The sequence below is a fragment of the Chelonia mydas genome, chromosome 9 (genome assembly GCF_015237465.2).
Source record: "Chelonia mydas isolate rCheMyd1 chromosome 9, rCheMyd1.pri.v2, whole genome shotgun sequence".
Classification (NCBI taxonomy): Eukaryota; Metazoa; Chordata; order Testudines; family Cheloniidae; genus Chelonia; species Chelonia mydas.
Genome location: NC_057855.1, coordinates 46,517,826 through 46,534,114, shown reverse-complemented (window position 1 = coordinate 46,534,114; position 16,289 = coordinate 46,517,826). Strand labels below are relative to the sequence as shown.

Below are 16,289 nucleotides of genomic sequence, written 5' to 3'. Positions count from 1 at the left end.
TGACACAGATGTACATACACTTTTTTTTTTTAAATTAACACAAATATATTTACACACTCTGGGTTTGATCCAGCACCCACTGAAGTTAGTGGAAAAACTCACATTAGTTTCAATGGGAATTGGATCAGGCCCTCTACTTGCATTTTTTCTCCTGCAAACCAGCAAAGCTTCAAAGCCCTGGAGGCTGTGGCTCCTTTATTGGTTTTACCTCCACTCCCACGTATACATAAAGAAGTACATGTGACCTGTCTGTGGCAATAAAAAGAATCACATCACAGACTGTGAAATCTGGTGAGAGGGGTGGCTGCTGACCAGGTGCCCAGCTTCGAAAGCAGCACCGCCGCCAGCAGCAGCACAGAAGTAAGGGTGGCAATACCATGCAGCCACTGCTCTCCCGTTTCCCAGCTTTAGACAGTGCTGCCCCCAGCAGCAGCGGAGAAGTAAGGGTGGCAATAACGCTACCCCTAATAGGCCTGTGACCGCCTTTTGGGTCAGGGCCCACAGTTTGAGAAACGCTGTGGAGAAAGCACACATTTTTCATGGGTTGATCACAGCATAAATGGCAAATTTCACAGATGTGTTACACATCTGCAAAATTTGCTATATATGATCAACCTGTGAAAAATGTGTGCTTTCTCTGCAATTTAACTAGATCCCCCCTAACAATAATTCATAGGGGGATTCAGGAACAGGCACAGTGTTTCAGACGACTTAACTTTTTTTTAACTGAGCAGTAAATCCATGCCAGTTTAACATTTAAAAAGAAGCTGTTTACTCATATGAAGACAAGTAAAAATCTACAAAAAAGGTTTGTGAAAAACACCACACTCATTTCTCAGAAATGGCTAGATGGAAGTTTACAAAACTTTTCCTCAAAAAATGCACCTGTACATCTGAGAATAAGCATCAGAAATTTGCTTAATTCAACATTTCTGAATTCTTTTCTCAGAGGCTCCCTGTTTTCAAGAGTTCAGAAGTTAAGACTCTTCTGTCTTAATTAGATAACGGATTTATTTTGAGATTAAATATTTTCTTGCCAGAATTTAATTCTACATCAGTATTAGTAATCCTTCCTTCTCTATACCTTTATTATTGCTGTTTCAAGCTATGTAACTGTTTTCATTAACTCATAGGTACCGGTGCTTCATTATTTTTCAACAGCACTTACCCTTTGGAACCCCACCTCTTGCTACTTAGGGTTCATACTGTGCAACTATAATACTCAGCATATCATTCGTACATTCCTAACACTTTCAGAATTATGCTGACTCAGACAAACCTGACTGAATGGGACACGAGGCCCATCACCAAGCAGAGGGGTTTTCTGCTGCTGGAAAGGTAGTGGGCCCTGGGGAGGATGTGACCCCCTTGAAGGATTCTGCTGTCCCGGAGGTCCCGACGGTCCTTGCATACTTCCTTGAGGCCCAACTAAAGAGTTCTTTGGAGGCCCCTGCTGGCCTTGTGCACCTGGCGGCCCACGTAATTCCTGTGGAGGTCCTAACATTGAACCTTGAGGTGGGGGTCCCTGTAGGCCCCTCATCTCCTGGGGACCATGTCCGAGTAAACCACCCTGCATGTGAGGTCCTCTCATTTCTTGCGGATGACCCATCATCATCCCTTGTGGAGCAGGTCCCTGATTATCACGGGGCCCTGGTGGACCCTGCATCCCTCTTGGATTAAGTCCCATCAAAGGCCCTTGAGATATAGGGCCCTGCATCCCTTGAGATCCTGGACCTCCTTGCATTCCATGAGGAAGAGGCGGCCCTTGCATTCCTCTTGGACCAGGTGGCCCCTGCATTCCTTGACCTCCAGGGGGACCTTGAGGACCTAAGTGACCTTGCGGCCCTAAATGAGTCTGAGACCCAGGTGGACCTTGTGGTCCTAAGTGACCCTGTGGGCCAGAATTACCCTGTGGACCTGGTGGCCCTTGAGGCCCCATGGGCCCATGAGGTCCAGGATGTCTCTGCATTCCTTGATGCCCATGTAGATCCTGAGGCCTTGGCAGTCCTTGTGGAGGTCCCTGGGGACCCGCAGGTCCTTGTGGTCCCATGAAGCCTTGTGGACCTCCAGATCCTTGATGTAATGGAGGACCTTGGGGTCCCATTTGTCCCTGGGGTCCGCCAGGTCTGAACTGTCCCTGTGGACCAGGGGGCATTTGAGGCATATTCATTGGCATCTGCTGAGGTGGAATGGGCTGCTGAAATCCTTGAGGCATCTGCGACATTGGGCCTTGTCCTGGGAAAGGCTGGGGTCCATGCAGAGGGCCTCCTGGAGGTGGTGCCTGCTGCTGGACTTGCTCAGCTTGCTTTTGTGCAAGTCTCTCAATCTTCAGTTGCTGTCAGAAAACAAATACACATGTAAACAGGCTGCACATACATGTATGTAGAACTACTGGAAAGCAGACAATCATTTCACTCTTGGGAACAAGGGAACTCTGAACAAAGCTTTAACACATTTAACCTGACTGATAAATAGAGATCCAGTTGAAAAGAATGAGAACTCAACAGGATAAAGTTAACTGAAATGCTGCCAACTCAACATCAGTGTCACAATAAGCCAACCTCATAGTTTGGTGGTCAGGTTCAGTATTTACTTGACCTTATTTAATTTTCAATTTATTCCAGTAATGCTTTTAAGTATACTCACCACTGCTACTTTAACAATTTTTAATGAAGTGCACCATATATTTCACCTAACTTCTGCTTTATTCTCTACAGCGATTAACTCTGCTTTTCACCACTTCCTCTTTTTGTCTTTTACCCAAGCACACTCACTTGGTTGGTACTTGTTACAGTTTAACTTTCCTTACATACCTCCAAGAGCTGTGGGTTGGTGTACTGAAGTGCTGCCATTTCCTGCTCGATCTCTGCTTGTGTTTTCTTTTTCTCCTCCAGTTTAATATCCTCCTTTCTGTCATTCATCAGCTCAGGTGGAGCAGGGATAGGGACCTTATTCTGCATCCAAGCCTAGAAGGGAAGTGAAGATATAAAATCAAAATACTTACTATTTTAGGTAGTAACCTGGGATTGGAGGGATTCAGTCAAATATTTTATTCTCAAGTGTTCATGAACTGGAACTGGTCTGGTGTATTATTCTACACTGGATACTGATCTATAGAAGCTAGAATTTGGAGTGCTGTATCAGGTACAGGCTATTGATTGTTGGGCTAAAATCATTTTAGTCTGATGTATCATTGTGTATCATGTTCTTACCTGTTGAAACTGTGCTGGGATTGGTTTCGCATAGGGCACTTTTTTCTGTGGCACTTTCTTTTGGTCCTTTTGCATCACCTCCTCCATTCCCCAGTCCAGCCCTGGGATTGTCATCTCAATTTCATTTGACTCATCTTTCCCTTGAACGCGAGGAGGAATAGCACAGTCAGCATATAAAGGAGGATGAAGAAATCTTGTTAGTTTTCTGAGTCTCTACTTAAACCAGGGGATCAGGAAACCCTGTTCATTTCCCTCTTAACACTGAAAACATGCTAGTACACAGAATGTCAGAGAAGTTCAATGTGAAAGAAATACACAGCTGTTTAGTGCATTTCACTTTCTCTCCCCTCAGGCCCCCACGACAGATGAGAAGTGTGAGAAATAGCCAACCAGTAGCTGAATAGCTTACGAAAATGAGCCTGCATGCATCATTTCTCCCTCTTACCCATCTGCTCTTGTTCCATGGCTAGTTTCAGTTGCTCAGGTATTCCCATCCCAGGAATCACTGCAAGGCTGTTGGGTTCAAGGTCATCTAGAGGTGGAAAACAAACAGACTGATTTCAGCAAGGATTTTAGATCAGTAATGTCTTTCCTGGAAGTTCGATTCCTACATATTTCACAGATGCTGGGGCACACTTTATCTCACTCATGAACTGCAAGATATTAAAATATGACCTAGAAATTCAGAGATGGAAAACCACCCAAAAGACTATAACAAACGTCCTTTCAGCAAAGCTGCATCTGTGAAAGAGACTGGGGAAAGAAACATGCTTTCAAATACAATTCCCTGTTGTACTTCAATAAATATAGATAAAAGGAAAAATTCATGGGAAATTTTGATCTAAAAAAATTCTGGGAGACAGTGTAATCAATTATCTGAATGAAAAAGACAAACCCATGGGACAGAAGGGGAGATGGACAACCCTGAAAGACTTGACATTGCCAAGAAAAAGCCTTAAAAGAGGGAAAAGACTTAAGGTAAACGCATTTTGAGTCCAATTCAATAATTTAAAAGGTTTTCCTGTGCTCTGTAGCTCAGGATTGTGGGAGATCTTGAAGTCACATGCTGAAGTTTTCAGGAGGCAGAACAAACTGGGGAGTTTCCCAGAGGGGGAGCCAAACCTCCTTCCTGTGATTGACAGAGCTGGTCTTACCTTTTGGAGCTGCAGAACAAAAAAACCTCATTGTTGGAATGGGGACCTAGATATAATGGAGAATGAGAGAGCATCCCACTAAAAAAATCCTCATCTACCCAGTCACCAATGCTATTATATTTCATCATGTCACCCAGAAACTGGATTAGAGCTGTAGCTAAGGGCTCTGGGCTTGCTCTTAACACCAACCCTCCATTCTTCTGAATTCATGGCAATAGCCTTACCATATTCCACGCCATCCTCTGACATTCCTGGCAGCAGGTTCAGATTGTAACGATCTCTCATTTTATCTCCAGGCCGATTTCGAGTCCAGAATTTGCTGTCAAAATAAAATAAGAGTGTGATATTAACTTGCTGAAAGTGTTGGGAGATTCATTATTTTTAGTTGCCATATTCTCTCTTCCTACTTTTGCATTTTATCACAATATCTTGATTTAGATTTCCAAGGCCTTATTCATCAGGCTCCTATTTGGACCTAAACATCAGGTATGATTAATTCTCACATTCCAATATGTTCAAAAACACTTAACAGATAGTGGCTGTGAGAACTTAAGAACTCTCTGTATTGACAGACTGGACACAAGACTGCCCATTCCTCTTCAATAGCCCTTGCTATTCTTAGCAAGTACTGATGGGCTATCGTTCTTGTGACATGCACTTCTGTGCAGATTCACTCCGCTTATAAAATATAACTGTTGCACCATTTACAGTGTTTCCATCCTAGAAGATGAGCACCCCTGTGGGGTGGAGGGTGACATCTGATTAGCACACGACAAGTGGATGGGGCAAGTGTTGAGGAAGCCTTAAGAAGAAATATTTTCTGTCAAAGACAACAGAAAAACCTCTCAGAAGTTCCATATGATATTTTTGTGACCATGGAGATCTGGTAGGACCTCAAATTTTAAAGTTTCCTCCAAGAGGAATGAGAAGCTAGACTTTAATTCCACCCTATGCTGTAAAAAAGTCAGTGCTTTTCCAAACAGAACACCTTAGTTTCTCTGCATCTTTGCTTTCTTAGCTGGTTCAATAGAAAGAACAACCCCAATCTATCTCAGACTTTTCCCCAGTTTTTAAACTGTGTGTGCCCCTGAAATCTTTGTTTAAATACTTGAAAATACCTAGTATGATCATTTGAGCCGGAGCAGAGAATGTGTCCAAGAGGATGCCAAGCCAGACTCCAGATCATTCCCTCATGGGCCATTTCCATTCCGCCAACCTCTTTCTCCACCCTGAAACATCACACGGTTATCACACAGAAGAATATCCTACTACAAACCCAGTATGAGGGATTTTTAAAAAAAATATATTTATTTTGCTACTCAGTTGCTCATGGCTTTCTATACTATGCTCATTTTAGGCCTCAGTTATTTTTCACTCATTTAGATCTGCTGTTCTGGGACACTCAGTGGAGCAATGTCCAATACTTAAAAAAAAACAAAAAACAAAACCATAGTTACAGCATCACCAGCAGATGCTTTAGGATAGGCTCGGAATTTCATCCCTTTCATTACCACCTTCATTAGACTGAAATGGAAACTCTTCTATAAGGATTAGAATCCGTACAACTAATTACATCTTCACAAACAGATTTTCACATAAATGTATCTCTGAGGAAAAATTAAAAGTAGAAATATATCCCCAAACTACCATGTTCAGGCACTCAAAGATATACACGAGGCAAGGCTGTATTATATATGCACATATAACAACAGAGATTCAAGTGGTGACAATATAAGTTATGTTTACCATAATGATATCTAACACTGCGTGAACTAAATTGCTCCATGTTGATGAAAAAGGTACTTACCCAACGTGCCAGAACAACAGAGAACCATCAGACCCTCCACTGGCAAAAAGCCCTTCATGAACAGGGTGCCAGGCCACAGCTGAAATGCAAAAATTCACAATCAGGAATCGCTAATGAACGTTAAACTGTACCTCAAAGCCTTGAAAATGTGTGCCTTTAATCCCAATTCACTCATAGTAACGGTAGTATGAAATGGAGTTCATTCTGACCTGTGGCCTCTTTCTTGTGACCCCTGAAAACTTGGAGCTCTTCTTTCAGGTTTCGGATGTCAAAGAGCTTGCAGAGGTGGTCACGAGATGCTGTAAGCAGCCAATTCCCATTCAGGTTCAACTTTACCTCCATCACTGTGTTTTTATGAGCGTGTCTGGAAGTAGAGGTAGAAAAAGACTAACTGGCTAGAAGTCAGACATCTTCAATAGAATAACTTATGTGCTTCTATACAGAGGGCCTGGGTCTAAGTTTTAAGGTTGGCCTTTTGCTCCCTGTACATATAGGACCTAGAGGTACACACAGAGACATGTTTCTTATTATGATGATAGTAACTTCTGCTGGTTTATCAGGCATAAGTTTAACTAGGTACCAGCAGTATCTCAGGAGAACTCGGGTGACATGAGACTTGTGAACAAGTGGAAAGACAACTTACACCAGGAAGGGATAAACAAGGTCTTCAGATCAAATTATGTCTACCCTCTAGATTTCCTGACCCGACTAGACGGCCTGCCCATATCGCAACTGTTACGTATGGTTGAAGAGACCTGGTCCTAGAGGGGGGCAACTGAAAACAGAATAAAATAATCAAGAGTCCAAGCAGTTTTGCCCCTTCTGACCTGAGCACAACCTCAGGTCATAACTTACAGCGTGGCAAGACTCTGGCCAGTTTTTGGATCCCAAAACTTGATAGGCTGTTGGCTGTCTTTGCTTCCTGACACAACCAATCCCTTTGTTGGATGCCAGTCAACACACTTCACATCTGCCCCATGCCCTGTTGGGAATACAAAGTTGCTCATTTAGGGATTTCAGAGAAAACTGAAAATTTCATGAAATAGTTTATGTAATTTGTGAACTAAAATCCTGTCTAGCCCAAAATATATACAATGGGATGAAAAAAACACTACAGAGCATGGTGTGATCTTAAAGTCCATAATGCTATTTAATGACAGTGCTATTTTTAGTTTTCTATATTGCATTACATTTCTTCTTACAAATCACTTGAAATAAGTTCCTTCTCAGCTTTCACGATCTTTATTAGAAAACACAAAGCAGATTCCATCTATTTAATAACTGAAGTTTCAACTGGGCATATTTTTAGCCTTTGGTCCTAAACCATTGTGTAATGTTATGTTAAACATCTCAGAAGTGTCTGCCTTATAGTGGTAACGCAAAGTACATGGTTACATATTACTTTGCTTTTGCAACTTTTTTAGGAATAAAGGCTCTATATGAATGTAAGCTATTAACACCCACTCCTGAAGTAGTGTTCCAGCCCCCACAGGAAATGATAATAGGCAAAAGAAATTAGACCAGACTGACTGACTAGGATTATTTTTTTTTTAATGTGTTAATTTGGTTTATCAAAGTCCCTTACACCAGCCCATATAACAAATCCACATTTTCCTAGCACCAAATGAAGATAGGAAAAAAGAAAAACATATGCCATCACTTCCCTATAATTAGATTGGCTGACCTTGCTCATTTAGATAATCTGTATTGCTTAGGAAACATATTAACTCTTAAATCAGACAAGAAAATGTTCTCAACTGTTATTCACAGCAATATGGTGAGGTGTCTGGGTTGGAATATAGGAATTTGGAGGAAAAAATAAAAAGGAAAGAATTATACTTTCTACAATATCTCTCTATGCCAGCCCACTTAGTGGACATGCCAACAGTAATGTTCAGTACCAGAAGAGAGAGCACCTGGGTAGTTAGGGGAAAAGTGACCATGTGCTTTCTGAAGGCAGCTAGCAACTTACTTTCTAAGCTTTACAATTATTCTAAGATAGATATGTAAACCGTTCTCATATCAGATGTATGAACTTTCTGATTTTTGTGGAACTGGACAGAATGAGCAGAGAAAATTTTCTTGACTCAAGAGGAATGGAGAAACCACCCTGGGGAGGAAATAGGGAACAGCTTTAATCACTATCTTGTCCAGATAAGGAACACTGCAGGAAAGAGCCTGACCCTCCCCCTCACTCTCCCAGCAGACTGAATTGACCTCACAATTTATAGGGCCACAAGCAAGAGCACTGTCCTCAAGCTGCCAGAGCTGAGAATCTGGTCACAAGTTGCCCCTACTACCAGAGGGGAGTCTTGTGGTGATGGTTTCCTCCCCACCGGATTCTACTGGGAGAGGCAAATGAGGCAACATCTCTTTGAATATTTTATGTCTAGATCTTAGGTCCCAGGTGAACTGCATTCTAAACAAGGGTTTAACTGGAACAGTCCACTCTGTCAGAACCCAGAAGGCCCATACTATATTGTAGCCAAAAGGGGCCATGCCACCCAGACAGATGTGTGCCCTGGGTAATTGAGGCAACTCAGGGTGACCCTTGGTGGATAGTCTCATTTTTTAACCATCAGAATAAAAGAGGACTTCAGCTCCAGAGGCAAGGATAGGCTGGACACAGAAGACTTGGACCGAGGTAATGACTGCTGAATAGTTAATGCTGGGGAGATCATGTATTGTATGAAAACATGCTCACAGCAATGAGTTCAAATACACCATCACAGAACCCAGAAAATGCAGAAACATGCAGGCCGGCTCCAAATTTGCTTAGAGTTGGGTTGGCCTCTCTTGTTCCTAAAATAACCAGACTGAGGGCAGGTCTTCACTACCCATTGGCGAGTAGTGATCAATCTATCGGGGATCGATTTATCACGTCTCATCTAGACGTGATAAATCGATCCCTGAATGCGCTCCCTGTTGACGCTGGAACTGCAAGAGGCGGAGTTGACAGGGGAGAGGCAGCAGTCGACTCACTGCCCTCCTCATGGCCAGGTAAGTCGACCTAAGATACGCCAACTTCAGCTACGCTATTCGACCCCCCCCAACCAAGTGTAGACCAGGGCTGAGTGAAGTAGGAATACTGAAAAGAGACAAAGGGCTATTTTCTCTTTGATCAGTAGGGCTTGGGATCCTGAAATCTGGATATGCGACTAATAAATTCATGCTTTTCTTTGAAGATTTCATATGCGTTAAGCCATTTTCAAAAAAAATTTCCCTCAAAAGACACACAGACAAAGGCAGCTTTAGATGCAAGATCATCAGCTCAAGTTCATAGTCACAACACCTGGAAGATGATAACATATGGCCATACTGTGGGAAAAAGCTTGGATAACACCACAAATAAGTCTTTAAAAAGAGGCTATATGACAGAAGGAACAAGCCTCAATATCTTCCTTAGATGCCAATTTCTGTAATCATCTTACTAGGGTCCTGGCCATATAAGCCATGTACCACAGAGAACCCAAAATACTAGTATGCTACTCTAATATGAGTAGCTTGTCCTGCCAATTCAACAGGCACTGGCCCTCAAGAAGAGATGGTTTTGGAGTATCACAGGAAAGTCAGAATCTTAGGGAGGAAGAGAACCACATCAGACTTATCCCTTGAGAGGGCATAAAGCCACCTGAAGGATCTAAGGGATTGCAGTTTCTTGTTGGAAGCAGTCCAATCCATACCCAACATGTCCTGGACCAGAGGAATAACTGGGAAAAACTTTTAATGGCTAGTCAAAATAGCCCCAACCTCCCTAACCTTCAGGAGCATAATCTTTTAGACTCTCAGTGCAGGTTACTTGCTTGGTTAGCAAAGTCAGACTTTGGAGGAAGCTGCTGGAAGAGATCCCCCCATTCGCCCTTAGCTACAACTTTCCCAGGATTGGCACCAATGAATGTGAGGAGAAAAAATAAACTCTTTGCTATGACAGCCATATATTTGCAACTAGCTAATCTTGAGAGATGAGGAGGATTTGGGGAGAGGTGAGGGGAAAGTTTTTAAAAGAAAAATGTAAAAGCTAAAAATCTAGCTTAAATCACTCAGAAGAGTAGCATGCAAACAGTAAAACAACTGATCAGGGTCATTGAGACAGACTCCTTTACAGGGAATAAGGGCATACCTTGCTGTTTTTCTCAGTCTGCTGATAGGGAGATTTATGTCCTATTGTCTGTGCTAACATAGAGGGTTGTGGAACAAAACTGTGTTTTTATTTTAAACACGGAAAGACAGTCCAGTTGTTAGGGTACTGGCCTAGGACTGGGGGAGACCTGGGTTCACGTTCCTGCTCTGCCACAGACTGCCTATGTGATCTTGGGTAAGTCACTTATCCTCTCTGTGTCTCAGTCCCCCATCTGTAAAAAAAATGTGAAGGAAAGCACTATAATCCCCAACACCTCTGTGAGGCACAGTTTTACATTAGAGTGTGAAGCACTAAGATATTATAGGTACCTAAGATAGACAGACAGACCTTGTGAAGGATTTTAGGCTTGGCTAGCCTGTTCAAATCCTTGCATGGTGAGGTTCAATGTGTTAGTATATTGTGCTTTTATGGAAAAGATGGATACTTTCAGACTTTAATTGCCCCCCTTCCCCAAAAAATGTTGACACATATAATAGGGAACATTAACAAACATACCCTCCTTCAAAAAGAAAAATACATAATTAATGTAGTAGAAGTGTTGTGAAATTTAATATTCATATTCTTACACAAATTTACATAATAAAAGGAGAAAATATATGCCAAAATGATCTGAAAATTGCTAAAGGGAGAATAAAAAACTTTGTATAATCTAAACACACTTAAAATTACGAATTAGTGTGGGAACATAAAATAGTCTAAAACCTGTTTTTACAAGGGCAAAAATCTGATACAGCTTGTTCAAATTTTATATTTTTTTGTGTGAAAAATATTGAGCATTAGCCAATCCCTAAAGAAGCCTAGATGCAAAGCAGTTATTTCTATAAGAATTCTTTCTACAAGTGGAATAAAGGCCTGATCCATAACTCATAGCTGATTGAAGTAAAGGCCTTAGATGACCAGTTAAAACATTGGATTATTAAACATTCTTCCACCCACTACGCTTTCAGGATTGTGTTTTTAAAAGGTGAAAACTGCAACAAACTATAACTAGACAGGCTTAACTGAAGTAGTGTCTGATTGGTCAAATACAGCATGTCACCAACGTGATTATTGAAAATTTAATGATTTCTCATACCCCCTTTTGACATTTTTTTGCAGATATAACTTATTGGACATTATATCAACATATGGCATATTACCCATCTTTTATAACTGTTTATAATGTGCCTATATATTTTGTATTACTTTATATATCTAAGTTATAAATGTGAAATATATGTATATTGCCTTCAGTTTATTACTGTGACCAATTGTTTGCTATTTCTCCCCCTCCCACACAAATTACAAACTTTAAAAAATGCATTTAAAAATGTTTTACACTTAAGGAGAGCTTTATACATATGACTTTTGCACACATTTCTATTTCTCCCCTCCCCCCACACTTTAGTTCAATTTTTAAAAAATTATGTATATACGAGTGAATGTTTTCCTGAAGCATCTTATTTTATTGCTTATAACTAATTATCATAATCAAAATACATGCTATATTGCATATATATTGTAAATACTGAACACTCAATTTGACAACATTTCAGTTTTGTCATAACTGAACAAATTTGTCACAAGGCAGTACAATTTATTTTACACTTTAAAGGAAGTTTTGGATTTTGTTTTTTCTTTAAATGGTAACTCTGCAAAAGCTCGATCTTGCAAGGTACCAAGTGTCCTCCATTCCCATTGAAATTAGTGATAGTTGAGGCCTCTCGGTCAGCACCTTGCAGCAGATATCCCCAAAAATACATAATTCCAAGAGAACTAAATCTCTTAGAAGAAAATGAACACACACAGTATGATTTCATTGCCTCACACTTAATTTATGAATAGTCTCCATAGTGTTAGAAACACCATAATGCTGGAGGAGCTGAATTCTAAGATGATTTACTGTACCAACACCACACTTGTTAAGAGGTTTTCGGGATACTATCCTTTGTAACCTGGAGATTACTCCTTAATTTATTAGCCCAGCACTGTCAAGTAAGATTATGGGTTTTGTTACCAAGAGAATGCACCTCATATCTATCAAAAACCCTCTATTCTGAACAGACATTTATTGTTTGGTAACATTGATTGATGGTATCAAATCAGTGAGGGGTGAAAATCTTTTAATTCCAGGAATTAAAAAAAGTCGTGCTCTCGCTCACTCTATTGCACCCATCATGTTCTATGAATGACCCTCCTCTTGGGAAGTGTGTCTGTGCTTCCCTCCGATCAAAGGCTCCAAATTGCAGAAATCTTCCTTCTGCAGCCATTCAGCACAGTTTCTTTTAAAGTCTGGAAGGAGGTGCATAGAGAGCAACAGGAAATACCCCTTTTCCATCTTGAATGGGTTAAGAATATTGCCTCCAAAGCATCTCCAGATCTTGACGACCTGATAAAGGATTATTTTATTTTATTTTTTTTTAATTTGCCCATGGCATCCTTCCCTGGATGTGAGCTCTATACACTTGTGCACACAAATCCTGACATCCAGGCAGTTTGCTAGAGGATTTATTTGTCAATGGTGAATGTTTCTTGTATCATCGCTATTTTAACATATCAATGTCACTTTCCTGATGCTAGCTTTGGTCTACACTTCTATTACAAATACCATTTTTCAGGGATTTATAATTGTGGTAAGTTTTCTTTTCAGGTTGAAAGCTGTTACACAGGATCGGATTTTTTCCCATAAATTGTGTATTTTTGAGCTATGAAATATTAATAAAAAATGTTAATGAACATTAGTGAAACATGTCTATCTTGATAGAAGGGATGTTGCCCTGATCCCAGACTACTGGAGAGGATGATCTAATCATCACAAAGGTGAGAAATAAAACATCTTAAAAATTCAGTGTTTCTGTAATTCAGTTTAGAATTTGCACATCCTATTCCCAAGTGCTGATGCCCTGTACAAAAATCCTAACAGCGGCATACAGCATTCTATTGTCATGGAATTTGCACTGGCCTTTTGGTCATCATAAGAAACACTCTGGTTCTATTACAGGAACTAAACAGTCCTGCAAATCTTTTTAATATTCTGTACATCTCAGAGATGGCTTCCCCTTCAGCAGCACAGAAATTAAAGTTTATGGCTGTGCGGATGTGAGATTTAAGATTTGTGAAGACTATGATGAGAGTCTTTGTATATCATATATGGTTATTAGCAATGGAACAGTCATTGGGACGCTTTTTTCAAACTGGAATAATAAACCACTCAAATATTTGGCAAAGTTTTCTATAAAACATTCTATACATATATGACTGGAGTAAAAAAAGAAAATCCAGATATAGTCATGGAACAATGAGTCACTTAGTAACGGACAGGATTGAGCTCTACGTAGGGTTCAACCCCACCAATTGCTGTCCAGTCTCTAACAAAACACTTAAACATGTTCTTAACCATAATGGGACTGCTCACATATTTAATGTTAAGTGGGTACGTAAGTACTTTACAAGATTGTAGCCTCTACAGAGGTACATAATTCAATGCCAGTGCTATCCTGCTTTGAACAGGGACAAAGAAGTTACCAGAGATTTAAAATATCTGTCATTTCAGATATGTGCCATCATCCACAGAAACTCAGTTTTCTAAAGTGATGCTCTAGAGCAGTGCTTCAGTGGAGGTGAATACTCTTTTTCCAGTAAGAGGAAAAGTTAACAGGAAGAAATGAATGTGTTAAGCATTGAATATTTTAGAAGCTTGATGAAAATTCTTCTGTTCAACTTTAGCACCTGCCATAGAAGATAAAGGCACACCTATCATTTCACTTTAGACACAGGTACTTTTCCATCTATCCATAGCTTATCCTTGATGCTCACTACTCCCACTGGCCTAATATGGGGGACAGATTAGAATGTGGTGAGATTCTGACGCTCTAGGACGGCGGTTCTCAGGACAAATTTTTTGGTGGCCTTACAGTGCGGCCACCAATTCTTGCTGGTGGCTGCTCTCACATTTTTTCCTAAAATACTTAATTAGCCTTAGGAAAAACTAATAAATATGCACATAGACACATCCAAATCATTGTAATTTATTTATTCCTAGTTAGTAAGTCTGTTGTGAAAAGTGATATTAAACATGCAAGTATAACTTTTTACAGCTGACTTACTCAGCCGTGCCAAGCCTGGGGACAAATTAAGCCCTGGATGAGGGCGTTAGGGGAGGGAGGCAGCAGGGGCCAGGAGCAATGGGGGTTGGTGGGAGGCAGCCGGGGGCTGGCGCCTGAAGCCCCATGGCTAGAGCCTAGGGCCTGCCGTCACACAGCCAGAGTCCAGAGCTAGAGCCCGAAGTTCCTCGGCCGGAACCTGCTGCCCACCACCCCAGAATTGAGGCCCAAAGCCTGAGCCCCACTGCCCTGGGAAGGTGGGGAATTCACTGGCTGCTTGCTCCTCTAGTGTTGTGCCCCAGGTGTCTCCAGAGGGGGGCAGAGCCCAACCCTTGCTGGCAGTCCCAGCAATCAACATCAAGGCAGTGCATCCAGGAGCAAGGGGGGGGAGGGGGGCACTATTTTGTCACCCACCCCTACCCCATCACAGCCCAGAAGGCTGTGGCTGCAAGAAAAGCCCCCTGGTGGCCACATCTGAGAAACTCTGAGGCTAGAATATATATTGTAAAACTACATCTGTGAATAAATAGTTAAGCTGGACAACAGACAGTGCAACAGAAGTAGAGAAGTAATGGAAATTTCATTAGTAAGACATGGAATAATTGTTCTCAAAGTAACGAGAATGGTACATCAATAATGTGATATGTATGTTTCAGTATTTCTAATTAAAAAATATAATTAAGTCATACATTCAGAATGATCACCAGTACTCATAACTCAATGTGTCAGAAGTATCAATTTATGACCATAAATACATTTCCATTTATGTCTATTGTCCTTTTACAGTGTAGAATTTCCTGATATCCTACTGTAATTTAACCACTTCTTAGTCAAAATTGATGCACTAATGTCCTACTGCACAATTCAGTTAGATTACCATGCCTTGTAAAGAATAGTATGGTACAGGGTGCACAAGATGACACAGCAGAGGCAGTCAATTCCTATAATGGAATTGTGCACAGTATTTCCTATTCATAACCATCAAACAAAAAGGAAGCTCAGCTCCAGTTCCAATGAAATGCCACTGAAGTAGAGCAGCCAGACTGTACAGAGGGAAAAAGATATAGTTTAAAAGTGTTTGTGAAAATGGCATCTTCTTATTCAACCTATCTGCTTGTTGGGTGTTTTCCAGAAATGCCTGCTTGCTTTAATGTTAACGCTACAGAGTCAATATATTCATGGAAGAGCAAGACAGATTCTATTCTGCCCTATCGCAATTATCTTCTAAAATTCTGATTGCAGAATCTGTTACTATTTATCAGTACTAATTAGGTCCTGACAAAAAGGAAGTTAACCTCACATTTTGTGGTCCCCAATAGCTGTTTAAGTACTCATGGCTAAGCACACTTCCCTGATACAGGTTACTTTTAGCCAATGTACCTTTAAAGCAGCAACACGCTCACTGTTTATTGAAGAGAAAATGTTTATTTACAATAGTAATTTACATGAAAAGGTAAAATAAGAATTAAACATTATACAAGAAACATATTAAATAAACAACAGATATATGGTATATAAATCCTCATGCAGCAGGACATAAGCCAGACACCACCTGACAGAAGTTAAGCAGCTTTCCCTATAGGGAAACTATTCCATAATTGTCTATTATGAGTCTGCTTACAGCTTCCTCGGAAACATCTGATACTGGCCACTGTCATAGGACCTAATCTAGCATGCACTGACATCAACTGTTGACATCCATCAACTGTTCTTAGTGGGTGCTGGATCAGGCCTACAGACAGAACATTACACAAGACGGACCACTGGTCTGATCAGGTATACGACTTCTATGTTCTTCCATAACTCATTTCCAAGAAATTATATAACAAAGGATAAGATGTCTTTTTAAGATAGAAGGATATATAATTTGAAAGACATAGAAAGAATAGTAAC

At 40.7% G+C, this 16,289-nt stretch overlaps 1 protein-coding gene across 5 annotated transcripts in view; it reads right to left on the bottom strand.

Moving 5' to 3' along the window:
* The window catches only part of WDR33 (WD repeat domain 33), a 104,287-nt gene that overhangs the window by 12,986 nt on the left and 75,012 nt on the right, over positions 1-16,289 (bottom strand). For 4 of the 5 annotated variants that reach the window (XM_037909062.2, XM_043523173.1, XM_037909065.2 and 1 more), the window contains exons 8-16: positions 7,029-7,155; positions 6,383-6,537; positions 6,174-6,252; positions 5,485-5,595; positions 4,591-4,685; positions 3,658-3,744; positions 3,213-3,352; positions 2,814-2,966; positions 1,280-2,335 (exon numbers count right to left, since the gene is read on the bottom strand). In XM_037909062.2, coding sequence (XP_037764990.1) covers positions 1,280-2,335; positions 2,814-2,966; positions 3,213-3,352; positions 3,658-3,744; positions 4,591-4,685; positions 5,485-5,595; positions 6,174-6,252; positions 6,383-6,537; positions 7,029-7,155 — 2,003 coding nt within the window. The other variant, XM_037909066.2, reaches the window with a different exon arrangement.